Source organism: Marmota flaviventris, chromosome 11, assembly GCF_047511675.1.
Source record: "Marmota flaviventris isolate mMarFla1 chromosome 11, mMarFla1.hap1, whole genome shotgun sequence".
In the NCBI taxonomy this organism is placed as follows: Eukaryota; Metazoa; Chordata; class Mammalia; order Rodentia; family Sciuridae; genus Marmota; species Marmota flaviventris.
The window spans coordinates 4,139,849-4,165,224 of record NC_092508.1 but is presented as its reverse complement, the minus strand read 5'-3'; the positions used below and the strand labels follow the sequence as shown (position 1 = coordinate 4,165,224).

The following is a 25,376-nucleotide window of genomic DNA, read 5'->3' as shown; positions in this document are numbered from 1 at the left end:
ATTAAAGTGCCAGGCACTTCCCTGGAGCCAGGGTCTGGTTATAAAGCTCCATATACAACTCTAGTGTTTTTGTGTATTTATAGTTGAATGGGAAACTGCAGGAAAAATAGGCTACCTTGGGCCATCATGGCAGAAGTGCCTCAATATGACTGCCATCATGTCAAGCTGAATCCACACAGACTTAAATCTAAAAATGTAAAATTATGAAATTCATAGAAGAAAAAAGGAGAAACTCTTTGTGAGCTTCTTGGGTTATGCAAAAAGTTTTTTAAATACAACCCCTAAAAGAAAAAAAAAAATGATACATTGGATTCAAAATGAAGAATTTCTGTTCTTCAAAAGACACTGTTCAGAGAAGAAAATAAAAACCAGAAACTAGGAGATGACATTTGTTCAACACATATGTAACAAGGGACTTTTACCTAAAATATATGAAGAAATCCGAAAAATTAATGAAAAAACCCAAACAACTCAATTTTAAAAATGGGCAAGAGATTTGAACAGACACTTCACCCAGTAAGACACACGGATGGTAAATAATTAAATTGAAAGAGACTGAATATCACTAGTCATCAGGGAACACCAACCCAAACCACAAAGAGCTACTTCTATACCCCTGTTAGAATGTCTGCAGTTAGTGGCTGACCACACTAAGAACTGGTGAGGATGGGAAGCAGACCCTGGGACATGGGTGGTGGGAGTGTAAAGGGCACTATGGAAATTAGTGTGGCAGTTCCTTAAAAAGAATCTTCTTAATCCTGTCACATGTTCCACCCATTCCAATCCTGTGTATTTCTCCAAAAGAAATAAAAGTTTATGCCCATACAGAGGGTTAGTAGCCACTTTATTTGTAATAGCTGGAAACTGGAAATGATCAAATGTATTTTAGCCGTAAATGGATAAGCACAGTAGTACAGCCACACCATGGAACAGCACTCCAAGATAAACCGGAAGGAGCTATAGATACACACCATGACACTGATGAGTCTCAGAATAATTATGTCGAAAGAAGGCAGACAAAAAAGAGCATATTCCATTAATATGAAATTCTAGAAACTGCTAAAAAAAAATTGCTGAAAATTGCAGAAAGCAGCTCAGTGGGTGGATGGGAGAGAGAGTGTGGGGCCTAGGAGCTTTTGGTGAGGTGGATGGGTTCACCACCTGGGGGACGGCGACGGTTCGCGAATGTGTACCTGTGCCCACGTTTGCCAAAGCCAGAACCCTGTTTCTTTCGCTCACTCTCCAGAGTAGTGGGGGTCTGAGTCCTGAGTCCCCACGCTGAACCGGGGGGACTCTTCTTTGGTGGCGCCCCTGCCTCCGTGTCCAGGAGCCCAGTAGTCCTGTTTCCCGCTGCCCTAGCCCTCTGGGTGCAGGAGACCTGTGTAATTCGGGCAGTTGGTGGGGGAACAGCAGGGCGACACGACCACTCTGCCTGGGTGATTTCATTTGATCCTCACACCAAGGAGGCAAGCCACACAGTCAGAACCCAAGCCGGGACGGGAATACTGGAGTAAAAGCAAGGTCAACGCTAAGCGATGCCAGAGGGACACTGAGCCAAGTCCTGTACAGTGACACTTGGCCCCGCCGCCTCTGCCGAGACGCTGCGGTCCCCGAGTGGAGGACGCTGTCGGGTCTGCGGTGTGGGCCGCGAACCCGGCGCCGCACAGCCTGGGCGGGGGCGAGGCCCGCACAGCTCCGCTTCCCGCGGGCCTCGGAAGCCCCCGCCCGAGGAGCTAACCATTTATGTCACACTGTGACAATTATTCTGCATAAAATTATCATTAAAAACCCTAATTTTTCAGCCTCCAACCCCGCCAGCGGCCTTTTAGCATTCTCCAGCGCGCGTCTGCGGGCGCGATCAGCGCGCTCATTACCGCGGCGTGGCGCCTCCCCGCGCTCGCAATCAAGCGCTAATTAACGCGCCCGGGGGCCGGCGGCGGGGCGGGGCCTGGGGGCGGGGCCAGTGCGCGCCTGGGGCCAAGTCTGGGGTCCAGGGTCAGGGGTCCTGGATCTGGGATGTGGGACCGGAGCTGGGGAAGGGGCCCCGGGGTATTCGGGTCCCGGGACTGGCGGCCGAGGGCGCGTCCCCGCCCAGGGTCGGAGTCCGGGAGGAGTCCCGAGGCCGGGTCCTAGGTGTGGGTGGAGTCCGGGGCGGCGGCTGTCCCCAGCCCAGGAGCTCTTACCCGAGCGAGGCGGTCGTGCGGCACAGGTGCAGGGGCGCCAAGCCCTCGGAGCTGGGAAGGTCCGGGTCGGCCCCGTGCTGTAGTAGCAGCCGGGCGCAGGCCGTGTGGTCCCCGAGGCAGGCCTCATGCAGGGGCCCGCGGCCTCCAGGGCTGGCGTCGGGGTGAGCGCCGCGGGAGAGCAGGTGTCGCACGCAGGCCGTGTGGCCATGGGCTGCTGCGATGCACAGGGGCGTGGTGAGCTCCCGCTTGTACTCCAGGGTCCAGAGGCCTGGAAGGGGGGGGGGTAAGGTGTGAAATGATGGGGTTGGTGGGGAGCCTATGGGGTCGCGCTACACTAAGGCGGGAGAAGCAGGAGACAATTGCTTGGCGGTAGGTACCAGGTGCACCTGCAGGGGACACACCCGAGAGTATAGAGGGACAGAGAGCTGTGAGACACACTGAGCAAGACAGAGGTGTAGACAGGGAAGAGACAGAGAAGGAAAGGTTGGGAAGGGTACAGCTGAAACCGAAAGGTTGTGGGGTAGCTGGGAAGGAAGAGGCTTTCCAAATATGGGGGTGACTGAGAAAGTTGGTAAGATTCAAGTAGTCAGAAGCCCACCCCGCCGACGCAGAGGGGGAATCTAAGGGCAGAATTCACATTTTCCAAGCTCCGAATTAGGGATGACCTGAGAGAGGAGAGTGGGCAGTGGAATTTTCCAGAATTCAGCCCTATCTGGGTCAACTGCCAAACTTACCTCTTTATGATTAAGAGAAGACAAACAGACAAAACAAACTGACCCACCTCACCCAGATTGTCCAAGAAAAGCACTGGGAGAAAGTTTAGCCCCCTTGGAAGTGGCTGAGTTTTCGAAGGCCTCTTTGATGTGGCCGTCCACATTCAGCACAATTCTGGTTTGTTTCTCTGCGCTTTTGAGGGGTGTGTGTATATATAGGGTTGTTCTTTCTTGAGGGATGAATGGAGCAGGTGCTATACATTTCACTTCTCTGAAAACTTTGGTGCTTTCAAAAAGCCCGTGGAAGGTTGTTAGCAGCCAGGAGCACTCGTGGAAATGGGGGGAGGTGTCCCTGGTGAATACACATCAAGGATTTCTCATGGCAGGAAGGCCTTCTGATAATGATGGGAGAATCGATACCATGGCCGTAATGAGCTGCAGAGGAGGCCCTTTTTGCAGGCCACCGCCTTCCCAAGACCCATGCTGAGCAGTTTTGAAAGACCACTCATTAATTACCTCCCATATGTGGTGCACAGTTTCAGCCTGCCCCTTGGCCCAAGGGCCCAGCCTGGAGCTGTTGCCCCCTCAGGCGGGGGAGGCAGGGGCCTGTTGTCCCTGGTGTGAAGTGATGGTGGCCACAGGCCCAGGGCTAGGGTCCTGCATGGGATTTGGCTGCCTTTCCCACTGATGTCTGAGTCAGAATTGAAGAGGGCAGGATGGAGGTAGTCCTAATGACAGCAGTACTCTACATTCCTGCACGGGCCCACTCTTGGTTCTGTGATTGTATTTATTTTCCAGAGACATGAAGTCTGTTTACTGACTTTTGCAGGACATGCTAAGTTCCCAACTCTCCCCCATCAGCTCTGTTCACCCATCCTTGATTCCTGAGTTTCTCCTTAGACTGATGGAGATGCCATGGTTGGGTATCTGACTCAGCCAGAGGTAGGGGCACCACCTTCCCCAGGTCCTGAAAAAGAATGAGGAGCTTCCAGTAGGCCAAGGGAGCCTGGATTCTAGGGCAGCCCTCTCAGAAGAAAGTCTGAGTTAGCTTCCCATAAATCCCTGACCCTGTTGGTCTCCCACCAGGACGAACATGGATTGAAGATTCTCACTGTGCACTCCCCATGCCAACCGCTCCTGGGACTGTGGGCTGCAGGAGTTGGCCACTGTGAACCTACAGCCTGTACCCAGAGCACGCCCTTCCTCAGAGCTGCCGTGGGGGGCTGGAACTGCCCACCAGGAAGTCTTTGTGCAAGAGAGTGCAGAGCAGGTGCACTGTTCAGCCGGGGGTATTTCTGCTTCAGGGAAGTTGGAGAGCTGGGCCCAAGAGCTTGGGATCCAGGCTGCCCCATCTTCCCTCCCTTCCCAGTGTGCACAGAGCCTCAGGCCAGTGCTAAGTCTCTGGGCTGCATTTCCCATCCCTTCTCTGTTGGTGGGCTGTGCCTGCTGTTGGGCAGATGTGCCACAGAAAGCAGCAGAGCTTAGGGACAGGAAGGTTACTGAGGAAAATAGAACCCAGACTTTGAATTCAGACATGTAAGAGATGGGTTAAAATTAGCATCTATTTGAAATTTGAGGCTTGAGCATATGAGTAAGTGCAGGGCCAGGAAGCATGTGACTAAAAAGATACAGGTGGCATCCATGTGTGGTGGTGCTCACCTGACATCCCCACTTATCTGGGAGGCTGAGGCAGGAGGATCAAGTTCTAATCTGGGGAATTCAGTGAGACCCTGCCTCAAAATAAAACATAAATAGGGCTGTGGTATAGCTTAGTGGTAGAGAGCTTGTCTGGCATGCTCAAGGCCTTGGGTTCAATCCCCAGCCTGCAAAATAACACAAACATGGCTCAAGTATTGAAGCAGGTGGCATTCTTGGTTCGGGGCAGGGGCAGGTGAAGGAGAGGAGGCCTGGAGAGGCTCAGCTGGGAGGCAGTGAGCCTGATGGCAATGACGCCTGCCTTCCCTGCAGCCCTGTCTCCTCATGTGGGTTAGAGCTGCTCAGTCCTTCCATGGTGCTCTGCTTTATCCCCTTCTCCCCGTGTGAGGTATAAACCAAATCATGCTGGGTCTCTGGACATGGACCTTCTACATTCCTTGTCTGCCAGAGCTCACAGGTCAGGGGCATGGACACTCGCCCCTGGCCCAACTGGCAGCAGATTCTCAAATCCCCATGTCTGGCAGAGTTGCAGTGGATTCTAGCACATGGGCCCTGGGTAGGGGGGTCCCAGTGCAACTGCCAGCCAAGAAGCCTGGATGCAGCCAGGTGGTCAGCAAGCATCTGCATATCCAGGTGGGGTGGGGAGGCTTCTCTTCCCTTGGGGTCTTGCTTGCCTGCCTGGGCCCAGGTGACCACATCCAGGCATCAAGAGTGTACTCAGACAAATATGACACAAGGACCTGGGGTTTCATTCTCCAGCCTCCCTGGCTTCCAGGAGGAAGGTCTGCTATGCGCCTCTTGACCTTTGTGTGTGGGGTGGCTGGGGCACAGCTCTCCCTGAGGCTGTGGCAATCATGGATTCATAGAAGGGCCTTCCACAGAGCTGCATGCCAGGGGCTTGACTCTCCTCCTCTGGCTCTTGCCTCCCTGGCTGCCAAGTGTAGGGGCTGGCTCATCGGCATCTAAGCCAGCTCCCTTTTCTAGGCAAGAGGCAGATGGAGCATTATCAGATGGGCATTTCTCACTGGTTGTTTTGCTTTTCTGATTGCATCTCTCATATCCCATCACCAAAACCCCACATCTTAAAACCCACAAAGATCAAATTTTGTTTACAGATGTCCTTTGCTTAGAGACTCTCCTTAAACACAGTGTCCAGTTGCCCAACAAACACATGTGCCCCGTATATTCCGAGAGTGTTAGTAGCTCCTTAGAAACACACAACTGAGCTTTAAAGGCAGAGGGTACCTGACAGCCCAAACGTAGCTGGGGATTTCACCTGCCACTCCATCTCATCCTTGCTGATCTCAAATACTATGTTGGCATCCTGGAAGAACTGGTCCATGAGAGGCTGAATATGGTCCAGGTCTCCTGCCACCAGTGCGGCATGGTACTCCAGCTCCGGGGACCCTGCTCTAACCTGAGGCTCTTTTTCCATCTTCTGAAAGATCTGAAGCTTTCTTGTGATGGGCTCTGGCCGTCTCTCCATTACAAAGCAGTTGATTTCAGAACAAGTCTTTAGGAGGGGAAAGATGGTCTTGTAGAGTGTGAGCTATTTCTATTGTCATTACTCAATTGTCCTCCAGTTGGGGCCCGATGGTGGTATATTTATAACTCCTGTGGACTCTGATGTGATAATGGTTACTTGATATGACCAGGGTCATATGATCACTGAGATGCCACAGTGCTCAGCCACCCCTGTGACTCTATAGATGCTAGCCTCAGAGAAAGACACATCTGTCTATCTCAAAACTGCTCTCCACGTGTCTGGGGAAGATGCCCAGCACACACGTTTAGCTGTGATGGACTCTTCTCTTTCATCTGCTATTTGGGTGGATGACTCCCCAGATGCCTCTCTGCTGCTCAGAGTGCATTCTCTCATAGTTTCCACTGTCAGGAGGATGGAGCTGAAAGGCCCTCCCTTGTCGGTGTTCTCCGTGCTGTTTTTGAATGGCTTGGGAACTAAGAATGGTTTCTAATTTATAAATGCTTGGGGAAAAAAAAATCAAAAGAGGACTATTTCCTGACATGTACAATGACAGGAATTCAAATTTCAGTGTCCATGAATACAGTTTACTGGATCCCCTCCGTCTCATTCATGTCCATGTTGTCTGCTGCTGCTTTCAAACTCAGCCTGGCAGGCTTGCATAGGTTTGACAGTGACAGATGGCCCACAAAGCCAGAACGGTTTTATTCTCCAGCTCTTTGCAGGAAAAAGTTGACTCCTGGTCTTGAAGTGGAGAGAGCTAGCCAACCCCTCCCAGCAAAGGCTCATTCGTAATTCTTACTAATACACCATTAAAAAGTAGGCGAGGCCTCTCCTGCCCACTCTGCAGGGCCTCCTTCTGCTTCCTGTCTCACTCTCTGTCTCTGTGGCTGTGGCCACCAGTGAGTGAACATTTGATCTGAGGGCTGCATCAGCCCCTAAGAAGCAGGCCCAGCTGGAGGCTGCAAATGACCAGGCTCTGCATGAGTGTCCCTTGGTGGGGACACCAGGACTTCCCTCAGGCATCCTCTGAGGTGGCGGCGGCCTGTAGTTACTTCCAGTGACTGAGAATATATCCCTAAATGTGCATCCTTGCTCAAGATGAGAAATGCCACAATTTAAAAAAACCCGAATAATTAGTTTTTTTTAAAAAAAATTAATAACTAACCATATGTGAGCATTCCTAATCTGAAAATCTAAAATGCTCCAAAAATCTGAACCTTTTTGATATGTAATTTTGGATTTTGGAGTGTTTTGGATTCGGGGTGCTCAACTAGTAAAATCTACACAAATGTTCCAAAATCTGAAAAACTCTAAAATCTCAAACACTTCTGGTCTCAAGCATTTTGTATAGGAATAGTTGTTATTTACTACAGTTTTAGTTCAGGGCTTTAAATACAGCTCTTTTCCCACCTTATATTGTAAATCAAACTATCACACACACACACACACACACTCACATACTTTATGGCTCTTGCTCATTCTCCCTAGGAAGTTGGTCTGTCCACATGCATCATGATAAAGGCAGGAAGAGGGTCAGGAGGGCTGTGCCTGGCTGGCTGAGGGAGGAACAGTGAGGTCTGCCAGGAGAGCTGAGCCCAGGGAGGGTGATATATCCGCCATCCATGCCCTGCCAGCAGGAGACACGGGACCCACGCATCTTGTGCCCATGTGGTGTTGCAATCCAGTAAACAGCTCAGAAGCGACAGGAAGGCAGACGCGAAGTCAAGCTGGAGAGTTCATCCAGGCAGCACGTCCTCGGTCACAGTCAGAATTCACAAGCACCCTCTTACCCCATGTCCCGTCTCTGTTCTGCACATGGAGGCTGCCGGTGACTCCCCTCCTCTCTGAGCTCCACCAGAGCTGTGGGCCCCAGAGCAAACAGGCTCTTTATTTCTGACAGTAACCTGGTCTCTGGGCTGCCCCTTCCTGAACACCTCCAACCAAGGGAGTCCGGCAGAGGAAGGCGTGCCTTCACCCTTGGCGTGGACTGAGTCCAGGCACCACTGTGGGTACAGACCGACCCGAGGCCCAGAGGTTGCCCACAAAAGGTCAAACCCACTCCTGCGCCACAGAGGATGTGCTGGGGCGATGGGCCCTGTCTGTCTGTCTGGGTGGTCCTCACGCAGACAGATTCAGGTACTGATCATGCCATAAAAGCAGAGGCTCATGTCGGTGAGGGACAGCTATGCCTGGGGTCGGGCCGCTTGGACATGAGCCGTACATAGTTGCTCCGTTTTTTAGTAGCAATGTTAGGCTCCTCGGATATTTCATTTCTCTAAGCATAGCCGTTGGGCCATTTTTTCTACAACTGATTATTTGTAATTAGATTTCTGAAAGACTTATTCAAGCACAACTGTATTATTATTATTATTATCAGCACCAGGGATTGAACCCAGGGGCACTTAACCACTGAGGCACATCCCATGTCCTTTTCTGTATTTTACTTAGCGACAGGGTGTCACTGAGTTGCTTAGAGCCTAGCTAAGTTGCTGAGGTTGGCTTTGAACTCATGATCCTCCTGTCTCAGCCTCCCTAGGGGCTGGGATTCAGGTGTGTGCCACCATACCTGGCTCAAGCACAACTTTAATATGACCCTGCTTGAGTGGCATTTCACTTTAAACTGGAGGATTTTTTTTTTGTACTTGATATAATTTGTTGTGGAGTATTTTAAAAAGGGATGGGGCTCTGAGGGGAGTCCAGGGGAGAGGCCACTCTACGTCCTTCTAGGCTAAATTTAGCTTCCATGTGTTTTTGTCAACAGCTCCCTAAATATCCAAGCTTGATTTCAGTAGTGGGGAGTAGTAGTCAAGAACAGGCTTGGTGCTTTGTGAGAGCTTTAAAAATAGCCCACGATGACAGCACTGCCTCATAAGTGGGGCATGGGGGTGACTCCAAAGGCCTGGCACAGAGTTTTTTTTTTTTTTAAAGACAAGAATAGATACACTATTGACAATTATATTAAATAAACAAACCTGAAAACCAACCCTTCCATTCATGTATTTGTTCAATAAACATTTATGTAATCTTTATGTTTCAGGGTAGGAATTTTGGGGATTCAGAGGTGTAAATGACAGTACCCCTACCAGCAAGGATCACTCAGGAAAGAGCAGTGGCCAGGGGACCCCAGTAGACAAGAGTTGGTTACTGTTCTTTCTCGCCCGCTGGATGACATCCTTTAGGGATTCAAGTGTCACTGTTACCTGACCCAGTGTTCCTGGTTGGGCTCCTCCTTGCCCCCTGCACCCCAGTTTTGCCATCCATACCTTGTTGGTCAAGCTATTTTTGTGTCATTTTTATCGCCTTCATCCCTCAGCTTGTCAAACCCAGGGCCTAGCCTCAAGATGCAACTCAAGTCTTCTCTGCTCTGCTACCTTCAGTCCACAGGAAAGCTCAGCTTCTTTCAAGAGTAAATATGCATCCGAAGTTGCCAGAATTTTGGAGGGAATTTTGGTGGAACATCAGGACCTGAAGGCTGGAGTTTTAGTTGTCAAGTTGGAAAAGAATAGGGATTCCTCAGATTCTCGAGCTTCACATTAACCCTTGGAAAGTCCCCTCATGGCATTATGGAAACGATGGTTTGGGAATATTTAGAAAAGGACTGGGATCACTTGGAGCTTGGGGAGTCCCTAAGAACATGGCCAGGTGGACCAGAAGAATTGTCTCTGGTGACTTGGTTATTCACTTCCAAGGAGGGGCTGTAGCAGCCATTGTGCGTATCTCAATGTTTAATGGAAAGTGTTATGAAAACTTTTGGGAGAAGTTGAAAAAACGATGTGTCTTTGTGCTGAGCATTCCGTCCCACAATTGTGTAGGAAGACGATGAGTCCTAAAACTGACAGTGTGTTTACTGTGGGGAGCTGGGCCTGCAGAGCCCCAGCCTGCCCTGTTCTCGCACAGCACTCCCTTTACAGGGCCGTGTGAGGCTACATCTTAACTACAGCAAAACACATGGGAGACAAGGAACTGATTGGCTAGTTCTAAGAAACATTTTCCCCAGTGGCAAAACAGGCTATGTTCTCATTTAATGCCAGGACACAGACACCTAAAGTACACAGCAGGTCGCGCCGCTGGGGCCTTGTGTTTCTCCTTAAACAGGGTCATCGTGCCCCACAGGAACGAGCCTGGTGTGGGAGCTGTTGCTGTGCTGCCGCCTGCAGCCTTCCAGCTCCTTGGCTTGGGCTGAGGAACTCTGCATTTAGATTCTTCAGGGTGCGCTTTCCATGACCTCAGGAGAGGGGATCCCAACATCTTTCTTTGGGAAAATTTGGTTAAAAAACTCAACCTGGAGAAATAACATACACAATGCCTCTAGAAGAGTGCCTCAAACCTCGGCCATGAGGTGGACTCGCCCATGAGCTGTAACGATTGCTGGTGCCCGGCTCTGGGGCAGAGAGGCTCTGGGGTGGTGTCGGGCTCAGCATGGCTCAGGACTGCCGGAAACTCTCCAGGTGCTGCTAACGGGCAGCAGGGCCGGGAACCACTGCTCCAAAAGGAAGCCACAGAGCCTGGCTTCAGCCCGACCTTGAGCACATGCAGAGTTGGGTATCAGAAAGGTGGCATGGAGCAGGACACAGTCAGAGTTCCTAAAGATGGTAACAGGCCAGAGCAAAGGGCTGAGTCCATCCACGCCCCGATCTGACATCCAAACTTCTGACACACAGGATCCTGCTTCCTTGTGAATTTTGTGGCATAAGCTGCCGCTCCTTGCTGTGGCTTCTCCTGTTGCTCTTTCTAGATTTTTCTCTTTCTTCTTTGTAAGCTCAGAGTGTTTGGGACTGTGGGTGAGTTGATGTTGGCACCCATGTTTAGATGGCATAAATGCAGCAAGTCACGGAAGCTGCTTCACAACATGCAAAGCGTGAATGTGCAGCCAGAGAAACTGTCAGCCAGGTGTCCGCTTGGGTTCCCTCAGTCACCAAGGCCCTGGCTTGAAGACGTGAGAGTCTCCCTAGAGCCCCTGGCTTGGCCTCCACCTCTGTGTGCCTGGGGACTGTCTTCCTCCTGCTCTGCCCCATGCTGGTGCACATGGGAGCTCCGTGGAGTTTTCTAGGTGAGCCTGTTTGTACGCTAGCCCTAACAACACGGATGAGCATGGTGAGTGGGCTGAGTGGGTTGATCACAGTCTGCACAGCCTCATCCCACCTTTCTCCAACCTGCTCGGCTTCCTCTCTCCCTGGTGGCACCATTAAAATCCTGACCCTTTCCTTTGCAGTGTGGTTCCATGCTTTCTCAGTCCCTGCAGCGTTCCGGCTTCTGCTCCGGGGAGCTGGTCAGAGACGTTGCTCCTGAATGAACACAGTGCCCCCCTTGGAAGAATGAGGCTCTGATGAGTTCAAGCTTCTCCAAATCAGTAAGTACGCTTGGTGTTCTTAGTTCTTCAGACGAACTATCCAGCGGTCCCTCTTTGAATAGAGGACGCTCGTTGTATGGGCGGCCATGGCAGGGTACCACACACAGGTAGTTCTGTGGCCTTTTATTACAGAGTGTGGAAAGAATTTAGAGAAAGGAAGCAGGAGAGGATGCTGAGCTTGTGTGTGGATAACTGAGTCAATAGAGTAAGTTTCTTCAATACCCAGCCATGTAGTACCTTGATTTCGAATGTAATTTTGCAAAGAATATTCTTAGGACTTGAATAATAAGCATTATGTGTTGTCTACAGGAGGCACGAAAACTAGTTTTTCATAACTGTGTTTTGTAGTATAGACAGGGATTTTTCTTTCTGGATCAAATGAGATGAAAAAGGTGAAATCTACTTGAAATTCTAATGGGATACAGGAATGACAGTGTTTGAAAGGTAATTATTATTTTCACGGCAACATTGGGACCATGGTATCCTGTCACTGAGGTGACAGATGTTCTCTTTCCCCCAGCAGTTCTGAGGGTCAGCTCTGCTGGTGCTCTGTGGAACCGTCTGGCTGGGCCTGGACGTGGGGCTGGTGACCGCGTGATTACGGGACCAGCTTCTTCTTCACACAGCAACTTCCATGCCTCTGGCCAAGAGGAAGGTTTTTGGAGGCAGCAGGATGCCCCTGTCATTTTTTCGTGTTCTTGGGGAAGGGCCAAGGTTCTGACTCTCTCCTGGGTCATTGGAAAATATCTGACCTCCTCCTAGATACAAGTGTCCCTGTAACTGGAGAGAAGAGGGCGAGAGGCCAGAGCCTGAGGACACATGAGATTCCATGCACACTCTTACACACACCCGTGGATAGGCTGGCGGGGTCCATCTGCCCTCCCTGGATGACAGTTTATACAGATGGCGGTGGGCTGACTCCACTGGGCCTAGGATGACGTTACCCCCAACAACATGGTGGCTGCAGACCTGACAGTGGTTCACTTTCACTCCCTTTCCCTGGTCTTAATCTCCCTACAAAATTTCTAAACACTACTCTTCATTCACCTCTCCTCCCCGGAGGGGTCCATTTAAAAAAAATTTTTTTTGTTTGAATTTTTTAAAAATAAGAAGCTGGCAGGTGGGTAGGGCTCTGTTTTCATGACTTCTAAGACATATTCACCAGAGTTAGTCACATAGACATTAACATCAAACATGTTAAATATCTTAACCTCCTGTCTGAATAACAACGTTAGCACATCACACCTCATTTAACAAAACATTACAACATTTTACTTCTTCAGATCAACTGTATCTATTAATAATGACTTAAATTGTCTGTACTGATTTCACATTATTAAGAAATCTCATTCTCATCATGTGGAAGAACACAATGGTGGGGGGGGGAGCACAAACCACCTTCATAACTTATTTTCCCAATGTTGCTACTGAGCGCAGTGCAGAGAATGCAAAACAGCGAAGTCACTTCTCATTATTAATGTGATCTTATCCAAAGGTCAAGTGCTGCTTGCACTGACAGCCCAGGAGGGCTTTTTTTTGGGGAGCTTAGAAACAAAGGTGCCCTTGAACACTGAGCATCAACTGTGGTTGAGTGGAAAACCCAGCCGCCAGATCCTGGCCTGCAGAGCCCGGAGCAAATAGCCCTGGAAGGACATTTATAGGCTCTGGGGACGTTGCTGGAAAGCATATCATCAACACTTTCCCTGATAAAAGTGACGAAGTTTCTTTACAACTGTCATGGGGATTTAATTACATGATGAAATTGCAGCTTCTGCCTCTTGAGACAAATTGCATGTTCAGACTGATTGTTTTTTATGAATCTCACACAGGGAGCAAAATACTTCTCTCTTGAAGTTGGTTTGTCTGATTGTTATGCTGATCATCCTCAGTGTCCCTTTTAGAAGTCTCCCGAGCCTGCTGCTGCGTAGGGAGGTCTCCCTGGGGCCTCTTTGGGTCCCATTGCCACTGTGTTTGTCTGATGGACTGAGAGTTCGTTGGAATTATTTTTTTTTATCGGCAAAAAGTTAGAACTTTAAACTCCAACAGAAAACAGTGAGCATTATTAAAATATGAATGAATATTTAACATACAAAATATCACATTTTTCTAATTTAAAATATAAGTCAAATTTTTTTTCTTTTGCCTACTAAATTATGAAAGTGTTTTTTTTTTAATTTGAGTTTTGGGAGAGTTTATTGAGGCTGATACTTCCCTAATTTGCAGGTGAGAGGGTGAATTCCTATTCAGTTGGGGGATGCACATTGAACTTACATGTCCTGAGCATTTTTCAGATTCTAGAAGCACAAAGGGAGAGAGTGGAGGTCCTCGCCAGGGAGCAGTGTCAGATTTGGCAGGAGAGACGTGGCGACCATTCACGGGCAAGCGGAGTTCAGTGGTCACCGCACCGGGGTGACGTGCTAGGTGAGGCATCCGAGTGGCAGGGAGGGTGGCTGGGATAGCATCCTCCAGGGGCCACCCTAGCAGAGCCAGGAAACAGGACGAGGATGGTGTGTTCTTCTGGGGTGTCTGTTTCCTCCTCTTTACCTGCTGTCTGGAGCTGGAGGCCCTGGGCAGAGTGAGAGGTGGGCATCACTAACAAGGGGGCCATCTGGAAGCCAGGTGGCGGGGTCAGGCAGAGGGGACCTGGGTGGGAAGGAAACCAGCGAGGCCGTGGGTCTGAGGTTCAGAGCTGGGGCGAGGCGAGGCCTGGACGTGGGTGGACACAGACTCCAGTGTTGGGGAGACTTGTCACTGCAGCTGTCAGTTCCCTAAGGTTTGAAGGAGGGGCCGAGAGCTGCCTCACCCGGGCACCCTGCCCGACGTGGCCAGACCCACAGGCAGGTCCAGGTTCAGGTAGAGAGACCTTGCCATTTGGATCCAAGGTGGGAAAACTATGTCAAGCCAGTTAGCTCCAGAGCTGTGACTGCAGCTAGCCAAGGCACCATCAGGCGGTGTCACAAGAGTCCCTTCTCCTACTGCCAACAGGCCTCCTAGGTGTTGATCCTAGAAAACGTCCTGTGTGGGTCAAACTCCACCCAGCACCCAACTGTGAGGCCCCAGGCCCCTGAGCCACCAGGAAGGATGGCAGTCAGCAGGTACTAGGACAGGAGCAGCCGGCAGAGGAGACTGCACGCAAAGGCAGAGGAGGGCCAGAAACAATGGCCCCTCACCACAGATTAGACCTTCACTCCACACCAGAGGTGAAGGCCAGGGAGGGTTTTGTTTTTGTTTTTTAAATCCTGATCTGTTACAACTGATTCTTTTCAAAATCCAATGAAAATCAATCACTTAAAGTAAAAAGGAAAATACACACACAATTACACGTCCTCACACGGGAATGTTGGGCTGCTATGAACACTCTCAATGCTCACTGTCCCCCTCAGTGCCCGGCACCCCCAGAACGACACCTGCTTCCCACCAGGCTCCGAGCAGCCCTGCAACCCGCCAGTCTTGGGAGCGCACAGGTCAGGTAGGTCCTCTGATTCCTGCCGCAAAATGGAGCCTGTCTGTGGTTGGACAGGGCTCACCAACCTTTTTCTGTGAAGTCCAGAGAATAAATATCTCAGGTCTTATCTCAGGGCTGTGTGGTCTCTGTGGTGACGGATCAGCTCTGTGGCAGCATGAGAGCAGCCAGAGATGCTGTATGAAGGCAGGACGTGGCTGCACTCCAATAAAACTTTATTCATAAAGCCAGGCAGCTGGTCCCAGCAGGGCTGGCGGGGCAGGAGGGAGCCCTTGCCGTGCGTGGTGCAGGCGGGCATGCCAGCCTTCTCTGGGCACGCTTCTCCCTCTCCCACTCCAGTGAAACCTGGTCCTTATTTTCCAGGTAAAAGAGCCTCAGTGTAATTGAGTCTGCTCTGCTTGAGGTCTGCTGAACTTGAACTTGTAAATTTATGTCTTCTACCTCTAAATTTTTGGCACAGCTTGGTGGTTATTTCTTTGATCTTTTTTTCCTGTCCATTCTCTTTCTCTTTCTTCCTCTCCAGTTGAATACATTAGAGCTTTTATCTGATCCCCAGTCCTGGGTCATTTTTATTTCCAGACATTTTAGTTTCTGTTCTTCAGACTGGGAACTTTGTATTGATATGTTTTCACATTCGCAGGTTCTTTTTCTTTCTTCTGTCATCCTTGATGTGTTGTTAACCCACTGTTGACAAGAATGAGACCAACCCCAGCATCGAGGGGCACTTTCCAGGTGGGCACTTTGTGGAGGGATTCTCATAGCAAGCGGGGAAGGGGCTTGGAGAGGGCGTGAGCAGACAGTCGGACGAGTCTCCCGGCTTCACTTTCTTGGCTCTAGCCTTCCTACCTATGTGAAAGAGTCACATGGTTCTCTTTTTCATTTTTCCAAGTCATATGATCTCATTCCTCTGCTCAATGGCTCCTCACTGCCTTTGCAAACAAGTGTAGCCACTACATCTAGAGTTTGTGTCCTCATGGGTACAGTCCCACAACACAGACCCACACCCCAGTTCCAGATGGGTCCTATTCCTTTCTCCCTGCTGTATCTCCCTTGGAAACTCCACTTCCTCTCTTTGGCTTATTTCTGTCCATCACACCCTCTCAGAGCATGCTCATAATTGCAAGGCCAATCTGGGAGACTGCTATTCCTAATAGCTGTGCTACTTGGCCCATAAATATTTATTTTAGAGCTATTATGTGCCCAGATATGGTGAATAAGACCAACCTAGTCCCTGTTCAACCTCTGGGTGCTGAAGTTGGTATTAGGAGGTGACAGGAAGTGGAGCAGGTAGGTGGGACCAGGGAGTGTGCTTGCCACTTGCACCACATCCCCTAGGAGTGTTGCATTCTGAAGCAGAGCCCTCCATTGCAGGCAGCCACCGCATTCATCTTGGAAGGCACAACATCCTCTTCCCTATTATCCTCGTTTCTTTTTGTTCTTTCGAACCTCTCCAGTGTGCTCGGGAGTGATGCTAATAGAAGGATGTCATCAGCATACATTATTTCTTTATTAGCCTGTTTCTCAATTTTGATTCTGAAAATATCCTGATTTAGTCTAATTGCAATTTCACCGTGTTCCAGAGGCAGTGACGGTTCATACTGGGGGTAGCAGAGACGCGACCCTGTAGGGTTTTCCTTCCTTCCCATATGCCTTTGAAGCTGGACCATTAGCTCTAAGGCGTGCATCTAATCTCATCACAGTGTGATCCAACCTGCTTCTGGGAAAAATAAGCGCCCGGGGTGGGGGAGCTATCTTGTAGAAAGCAAAGAAATATTCTAATTTTAGGTGGGGAGAGATATTTTTCTGTATCTAAAGCAGGGGCTGCAGCAGCAGCCATTTTATTCCTAAATAATTTAACTATATTCAAAGATAATCTGATGTTATTGTAGGAAAGTGTATTTCTAATAAATTCCACTTGATCTGGGTGAATCAATTCAGGCAGCGCATAATTGAGTCTGTTAGCAAGGACTTTAGCAAGAATTTTGCAATCAGCGTTAATTAAGAAGATGGGACAATAATTTGTGCATAATTCCGGATCTTTTCCTGGCTTGTGAATCAAAGTAATAAGAGCAATGCTCAGGCTGGTGGTGGGATAGTGTCATTAGGTGCTGATTTATAAGTGCTTAGAAAGGTTTAATTTCATTTTGCTTCGAGCAGGGTCTCCCTGCCCCCACATTCTCTGGCCGGGTGAGCAGCTGAGTTGGTGGATGCTTCTCTTTCTTTCCCTGTCATGGGTGACCTCCTGCTTCTAGTTTCTGCTTTTATTCTTCAGAGGAGCACCCCACTCAACCATCCATGTTTGTTTTTTTTTTCCCTGAACACTTTTGCTGAATCCGGGGACTTCAGGCTATTGATATTGTGGGTGCATGTGTGTTTATGCTCATGTGCGTGAATGTGTGTGTGCATGTGTGTATATACATGTGTGTGCTACTCTCAATTCAAAAGAGCTTCACAGGGGACATTTCTTCATGAATTTTCCTGCATAGTGCCACTGGTTGGGCAGGCAGCAAGAGGCCTTGATTACAAAACAGGAAACATCTGGGTTTTACTCTGCTCCTTACTGTCCATTCACCAGTAAGTGCATACAAGAAAGCCTCAGGGTCCCATCTGCAAAATGCAGGATGTAAGCATGCAACTGCAGGCAACATGGAGTACCAGGAGTGCACTGGATTTGTGCTGGCCCTTGGCTGTGGGGCTTCAGATATGCAGCTCAACTTCTCTGAGCCTCATTTTCCTCTGCTGGAAAATAATCACTGTGAGTTGTTGGGTCTCCCCTCTGCCTGTAGGTTAGGCGGGTTCGAGGTCTAACTGAGATATGGTTGCTTGGTCTGTATGTGCAGCTTTCCACCAGCCTCCCATCTGATAGCTTCACTGCCCAGCTGACCTGAAAGTGGCCTCAGAGCCCTTCTGGTGAAGGCAGGGGAAGGCCTACACAGGCCCTGAGAGGCTGAGCCACTCCTGGGAAGGCACCTGGGGTGGGGAGGAGTGCTTCTAACCTCCCTGACACAAGTCAGACTTAGAACCCGAGTTAGTCCAATTTGTATAGACCCTTGGGGTTGATCCGGAATAATATCATCTTTTTTCTTTCTTTTATCTTTCATTCATTAATTAATTGATTAATTAATTCATTATAATTAGGTATATATGACAGCAGAATGCATTTTGATTCATTGTATACAATCGTAGCACAACTTTTCATCGGACAGATGGGCTGATGCATTCAAGGTCACCTGGGTAGTGGCAGAGCGCCGGTGGGAACCGGTTCACCTCACTGGTGGCCTTTCGCTCCTCTCACTGTGCCAAGGTCCACGCGCATGTGCACCTCATTGCGCTTTAAGAGGAGGCCGGAGCTGTGCTGGCTTAGCTGAGGTCCAGCTGTTTGTCCTGGTGCCGTCTCTACCCGGTGCCTGAGGAAGGACGGCCCACTGGGGTGGTGGATATGGCCCCAGGGTCGGCCTAGCGCCCAGCTGTGGACGAGAAGTGTAATTCAAAACATGGACCCCAGCTTCCCGGGTGCGCACGTGTCCATTGCCCGTTTACCCACGCTCATTCTCCACCTATACAGATCTCTTAATAAAGACCCAATTAGTATTTCTTTAACTTTCCTCTGGATGCTTAAATACCATTACCCCAAACACAACAGAATGCCTCTATTTTTCTATTTCAATCAGGAATTCAAGTAGCATCTTGACTTGTATATAATATATCAGCAGCAAAATCATAGGATGCTGACATCCTTAATAATAGCAATTAGTAATCAGTTGTTCCTTAAGTAGTTTGATTACACCAGTTACCAAATTGTGCAGTTGATGCATATGGGGGGCAAGATGGGCCTCGCCACCCTCCCCCAGTCGTCCTTTCTCCCTCTCTGTGTTCTTGGTGCCAAGTGGGCCGGTTGGTGATGAACAGGTACAAGGACAATTAATGCAGTGCTCACCATGTTAGATGGTAGTTAGACGGCTTTGGAAGAAAATAGAATGAAACATTCCTTTGCAGAAAAACGAATTCCAGATGTGTCTATGGAAGTGCAGTTGCCCCCCCCCCCCCATACCAGCCGAGAAGTCTGGCTGGCCTGTGGCAGTCACTGTACCCCAATCTGTAGCCTGTGTGAGGTCTGGGCACTAAGTGTTAGGCAAGGTCTTGCCCTTGAGGAGGTGCGTCTGAGTTTGAAATATCAGTGGGAATAGACATAGAAGCCAGGGCCATGGTCCGGACATGGTCTCAGGGTGACTACCAAAGGCTCATGGCTGGAAGCTTGGTCCCACACTTCCCCAGAGGAGTATGGTGCTCTGGGAGCTGGCGGGGCCTTTCAGAAGTGTGGCCTAGTGGGAGGTGACGAAGTCACAGGGGACACACTCTCAGAGGGGTGAGTGCAGACCTCCTGGGGCCCAAGTGAGATATTCGGAGAAAAATTGTGTTGAAAAGAGCAAGATGGGCCCCTCCTGATCTCTGGCTTCCTTTCTCATCCTGTCTTTTCTGCTCAAGGGCTGCCTGGTTTTAGGCATTCAGCTGCCAAAGCTGTGAAATAAGTAAACCTCTTTTTTTCCTTTTTTTTTTTTTTTTTTTGTAGTACTGGGGATTGAACCCAGGACCTCGTGCATGTTAGGTAAATGCTCTCATTGAGCTACATCCTGTCCCCCACCCCCATTTTTTAAAATGTATTTTATTTTAAGTTCTCACCTAAGTTGCCCAGGCTGGCCTCAACCTGCACTCCTCCCAACACAAGCCAGACTTCAAACCTAGGTAGGATTACAAGTGTGTACTACCACTAGGGGTATGTCTTCCCTTTTTAAAGTATCCAACTTCAGGCATTTTGTTATAGCATCAGAAAGTAGACTAAGACAGCCATACATTTCACGATTAAATGCAGACTAAGGGTATTACACTCTGGCAAAGGAGGAGGTGTGTCTTTCTCTCTCACATAGATGGCCTACTACACATTGCTGGACTCCATTCATGTGTTGAGGGTCTCCATGGTGGGAATGCAGAGCTGGCAACACAGGACTCCTTGCAGCAGGGTGAGCAAGGAGGGGACAATCCAGAGCCAGGAGGGATCACAGTGGTTCTTACCGGGGCAGGCTGAGTGCACACGAGAAGTTTCCATGCCCTTTGGGGCATCTTGCTGGGCATCCCAAGGCATGTCTTGCTAGAGAGCTGGTGTCTTTGCCAGGGCACAGGTGAGTTGCCCCATGAAGGGGACCCTGACTGATGACCTTTCTCCTGTCTCCAGCCCACCTCAGGAGGCACATTTACTCTGTCATTTGCAGGACTAAATTTTCTGCTCCTTTAGCCTCTGCCCACACCGCAGGGCACGTAGGCACCTGCAAGACTTCTCCAGAAAAAGCCATTTCCTGCATTCTCTTGGACAGGACACATCAAAATAAATGATTTTTCCTTCTGTTCAAATTAGTGGAAATAAAAATTCACAGGATGGTTAGCTTTAGAGGGATCCCTGTGTGATCTGTCAACCAGCAGAGAATGGTTACTTTTTCCTGTCTTTGCAGCCTTGTCTCCTTTTGAATGATTCCCAGAATTCTGTCAGCTCAGGCTGTGCTGGAAATCTCTTCTCTCTTCCCCAAATGCTGAGGCTGCCATGACCTCGGCAGATGCTTTCTCCCTGCTGGGCATCCTTGGCTCTCTGCCCTCCTGGCCTGGCCCTCTTCCTGCTGTTGCCATCCTTCACCCTCACCTTCCTCCTCCCGAGGGCTTCAGTTCTTCACAGTGTCTGCTCCTGATCCGGGCTGCATTCAGGCTCCTGCCACAAGTTCCAGAAATCCTCATGTCCCCACGTGTCTGTCTGAATGCAATGGCTCTTGCTTCCTCCAGGATGCTCTGCAAGGCCTCAGGTGTCCCCCGAGAGCAGAGGAACACACTCCCATCTTGGGCTGTGACCGTGAGTCCTGGGGACGCTGGCCTCGGCATGGAGAAGGAAGAGACCCATTCCACAGCCCAGGCCAGCAGATCCCAAGGAGCATCTGCAAGCCCCCTTTCCACAGTCATCAGCAAAGTTGAGGTCAGAGGAGAAATCACGGCGAGCAGGATTGCATTCTGTAAGTCCCTTTGTGGTTAGACCACTCAGAGCCCTTGCTCCGCCAGAGTGCCAGTCTCCAGGGGTAGGATAGCAAGGAGCCCTTCCCAGTTCATCCCACCCTGGAGATTTTCTCAGGAAACTTTAGGACCTCTGTTTGGGGAACATACTCTAACCTCATCTTTGTTGGTAAGTGGAGATGCTGGCTCAGAGAGGGAAAGTGTCTTTCTTGAGGTCACACAGTTTGCTGGTGGCAGAACCTGAGCTTGACTCGGAGAGCCTCATTCGAAGCCAGCTGTTTCCTGGGGCTCCTCATGAGCTGCCCATGATGACGTCTTCTGCGTCACAGGCTCTTGGGAGGGAGTTTCCTGTGCTGACCCTGTGTTCGTCCTCCACTCTCCACTCCGTCACACACGGAGCAGACTTCACGCGCGACAGAAAAGCAGATCGCTCTTCGTGCCTCCTGCCCCTCCCCAAGTCCTTCCCACGAGCAGCCCTGCTCTTCTCCGTCTTTGTCCCTTCATCTGTGTTAATCCCAGACCCTTGCTATGGTGCAGCTGGGCAGCTGCCTTCAGTCCCCTCCTGACTACACCCACCTCCCAGCCTTCTTTGTCTCCTTCAAGCCCTAATTTCCCAGTTTAGTCAGAGTGGCACGCCACACACACAACTCCGACCACGTGGCTCCCTCTGCCCTTGGGAGAAGTGCAGCCTGCTCTGTCTGCAATGAAATCACCAGTGACAAGTCACCCCCCACCACGCACCTACTCATACCGTGTATCATCATCCTGCACTGAAATGACTCTCAGCAGACCTGAGCGCCTAAACATGTCCTCAGCCTCCCCTGTGCTCTGGAATCATGCCATCCAGCAGGGAATGGTCCCTGTGTACGGTGGTGTCCATGAGCTGATGGAGCCAAGGGAAGGGTGTGTGGCTTTCCCAAGACAAATATCACTGGTTGAAGCATTCAGCCCAGTGACGGGGACGGTGAAGGTTGGCAGGTCAGCAGAGGCGTGAGCAGCACTGATGCTGGGAAGGAGCTCCAAATGCACAAGCCTTTGCCGGCCGCGGCAGGTCTGCAAAGGAGGATGCGTGGAGACGACCTTGCTCCAGTCAGAATCCCACAGAAGACAGAGGCATGACCACAGGGCGCAGGAGAGGGCAGTCAAGCAGGGGAGGAGCCGCAGGGGGCGGTTCTCCATTCCTGCACCCGAAGGGCCAGTGAGGAGGATGGGGATGCCGGCCAGGAGCGGGGTCCCCATCTGGACGATGTTGCAAAATTGCAGCAGCCACCTGGCAGGGAAGGGCCCGGGGAGCAAATACCCTGCCCTTTCCCCTCCTTCTAGCACCTTCTAAAAGCTGCACCCAACAGGAACCAGAGGGCAGGGGATGGATGAATGCACTTCATAAAGATCAGCCTCAAGGGTGGGCACAGGGCACAGCAGGGTGGGTCAGGACAGTGTTTATCACTCCTAGTCAAATTGCCACTTATGATCAGAAAGGCTCCCCCTTTCAGCCCCCTGAGAGCAGAGAGGAGCCTTCAGCCAAGACAGGCCTCCCAGGGTGCACATTGCACCAGCTAGAAGATAGCAGAATACAGTTAAAAGTAAATCAGGCCAGGGAAGACATCCTGAGCAAACCCAAGAAGGGATTGTGCCTGTTCCTTGCAGATGTTCTACTAAGTGACAGAAAGCACTCAAAGAGATAGTCGCATTTCATGTAAAGAGGTCTCCAAAGAGAGGCAAAGTCCCTTGTCCTGGCCTGTAAAGAGAGGATGGACGAGCAGGCAGCAAAGAATTGCGCACATACAATGATTAAGTTGGTGATTTAAATGTTTCAATGTGAAGATTCCTTTCTGCGGCGCTCATTGTTGGAGAGGTCGTGGCAAACAGCTCGCTGTCAGAGGGAATAGAAGTCATTTTGGAAAACAATTTGAATTATACTCAAGGAAATTTATATTCCCATTCCAGTAATGGGCTCCTAGGAATGTATCCTAAGGATAAACCCCAAATAAGAAAAAAGTCATGTGGATTCTAATGAAGATGCTAGTTTCAGCATTATTTACAGGAACAAAAATAGAAACCGATACCCTCCTCCCATGACGTTTTGTGATCAATCACCTCTGCAGGGGTCAGGGGTTGGAGATGAGGTGTCCCACAAAGCTCAGGATTAGGTCATGAGAACCACAACCTGATCAGAGCGGCTTTCCTCCTCCACAGCCTCCCACCAGGCTCTTCTGCCTCACCTGGACGCACAGCAGTGGTGTCAGGTGACCACAGACTGAACCTCTGAAAGGGTAAGCCAAATAAACTTTTCCTCCTCTAAGTTGTTCTTGTCAGGTACTTGGGTCACAGCAACAAAGAGCTGACTAACACAAATTCAGGAACCTAGGTGGCAACATGGAAAGCAGGTTTTTGGATCTCAAGAAAGAGCACAAAATGCTGTCTATGATGCGGTTATAAAGAGGCAGACGGACCAGTGTGGGAGAACACGGACACCCAACAACAGCCCCTGTGCCAGGACGGGGCACCCAGGGTGGATTTCTCCTTTGAATCATCTTGTGGGGTGCTGTGCTGTTGGTCCTGTGACACACCCACCAGGCTGGGTGCAGTGTGTGTTTATGTGAACCCAGATGAAGTCACCCTGTCAATCCTGACAGACAGCAGGTAAAGCCGGGAGGGTATGAAGGAGGGGCCCCACACGTGTGCCCGGAAACCAAGACTGCACCAAGGGCTCTGCCAGAGCCACAACCTTGTACAGAGGCCACCGTGACCTTGCACAGAAAATGCTTCTGCAGGGCCATTTGCCCAGCCACTGCCCGTTCAGCCTCGGATGGATGCCGAATGCTGGCTGTCGATCCTTGTAGCCAAGGGCTATTGTTTGCAAATATGTGGCCCTTCTCATTTGCCTCCAGCTCTGCCCCTGGCCTCTGCCTCCTCGATTTGCACGCGGTTCACTATGGCACATGGTGTTCCCCTTGCAATGCCCACTCCCTAATAAATACCATATCTTTGGAGAATCTCGCTCCCTTACGATTGGTATCTTTGCAGTAGGAATCTGATATCCAACCACCGTCCTGGCCCCTTCCCGCCGTCGGCCCCTCTACTCAGGAATGGCCCACCCTGGTGTGGGAGTTAGCCACCTCCTTCCCCCATGGGCCTCATTCTGGTTACCTAGCAGCACGCCAGACGGCAGCTGCGCCGAGGGGTCCTTCATCCAGTCGTCGTTGGCCAGCTCGATGACCGCGTCCACTGGCTCCACCTCCCTGCCGATCAGCTCCCTCAGTGAACCCTCATCGTTGGCGTCCAGGGCGGCCTTCAGTCTCCTCACCAAGTCTGAATTGACAGGGTAGTCGGGTGGGTCATCCGAGCTGGACATTGTAATGTCCTTTGTGTGGGGATCTGTCTTTCTTCTCTTCCTCTAATCTCAGGCCAAAGTCAGCAGCTGCCTGGGGAGGGAGTGGTGCGGGGGCTATAAATAGCTGAGGTTCTGTGGCTCCCTTACAGCCAGGGCCACTGGCCCCGGGCAGCTGTGAGGTCGTCTTCCCGGGCGCAGGGAAGAGCTGTTCTCGATGGGGGCGGTGGACGTGTTTGTGGTGCTGGGAGAGGAAGAGCCAGCCTTTTCAAAGGAAGCTCTTGGAAGCATTGTTGAATGTCTCCTTTGTCAAAAGTGCGGTTCTATCCGGAAACTTTGGACACTGTCCCCCGGGACGGGCTGGCTCTCTGCTTGTTGAAGAGAACATTTTCTGACTTTCTGTCCCTCACACTCTACTTCACCTAAAAGGACAGTGTGGGCACCGTGACGTGGACGGGCCTTCGACTGAACAGAATGCAAGGGGAACTTGGGTTTCTGAATTCAGAGATGGACTGGCAGGTCTCAAAGAAGGACAAAACCATAGACAGGAACTCTTTCTCAGCTGGGGACAGAAGCACAGACCAGGGGACACAGGAAGCAACCTAACATTAGCTGCCCCCCCACACCAGGGCTGATAAACTTGGCTCAAAGTGACAGTGCCCACCCGTGCAGGAGCAAAGCCCTGTCCTGATTTACCTGCACTCCTGGGGAGCGGGTGGGCTATTTTCTCAAGGTAGCCACTGCCTCCTGTACTCCCGGGTGTCCCAATGTCAATCTGTGCACAAACATGGCTGTCCCAGCAGTTTCCTTCTAACTCTAAGTGTGTTGTGGCCTCACCTTATTCTGGATGTTTCTGAGAAGATGTTTTTTGGATGAGATTAATTTAAACTCAGTGGACTTGGAATAAAGGGTAATGGGTGAAGGCCCAGCCAGGACAGACGGCCCTCCGGGCAGCGAGGAATCTGCCGGCGCACAGCCTTGGAACCCAGTGCAGCTGTCCCCGGGCGGCCTGCCCTGTGGCTTCAGACCTACCAAGTCTCCGCAATTGGCGAATCAGTCCCTTAAGCTCTCTCACCCTGCTGCTTCTGCTCCTCGGGAAAACTCTCTTCTCCACTTGGCTCCTGCGTACGACCTTGTGGAACGTGA

The 25,376-nt window shown here is 50.5% G+C and overlaps 1 protein-coding gene across 1 annotated transcript in view; it reads right to left on the bottom strand.

The window, feature by feature from the left end:
- Positions 1 to 24,254, bottom strand: part of Asb18 (ankyrin repeat and SOCS box containing 18) — a 57,745-nt gene extending 33,491 nt beyond the window's left edge. Inside the window, exons 1-3 of the mRNA XM_027956193.2 lie at positions 24,050 to 24,254; positions 5,798 to 5,920; positions 2,184 to 2,451 (exon numbers count right to left, since the gene is read on the bottom strand). Coding sequence (XP_027811994.2) covers positions 2,184 to 2,451; positions 5,798 to 5,920; positions 24,050 to 24,254 — 596 coding nt within the window. The remainder of the gene's footprint in view (positions 1 to 2,183; positions 2,452 to 5,797; positions 5,921 to 24,049) is intronic.
- Between the last annotated feature and the right edge of the window lie 1,122 nt (positions 24,255 to 25,376).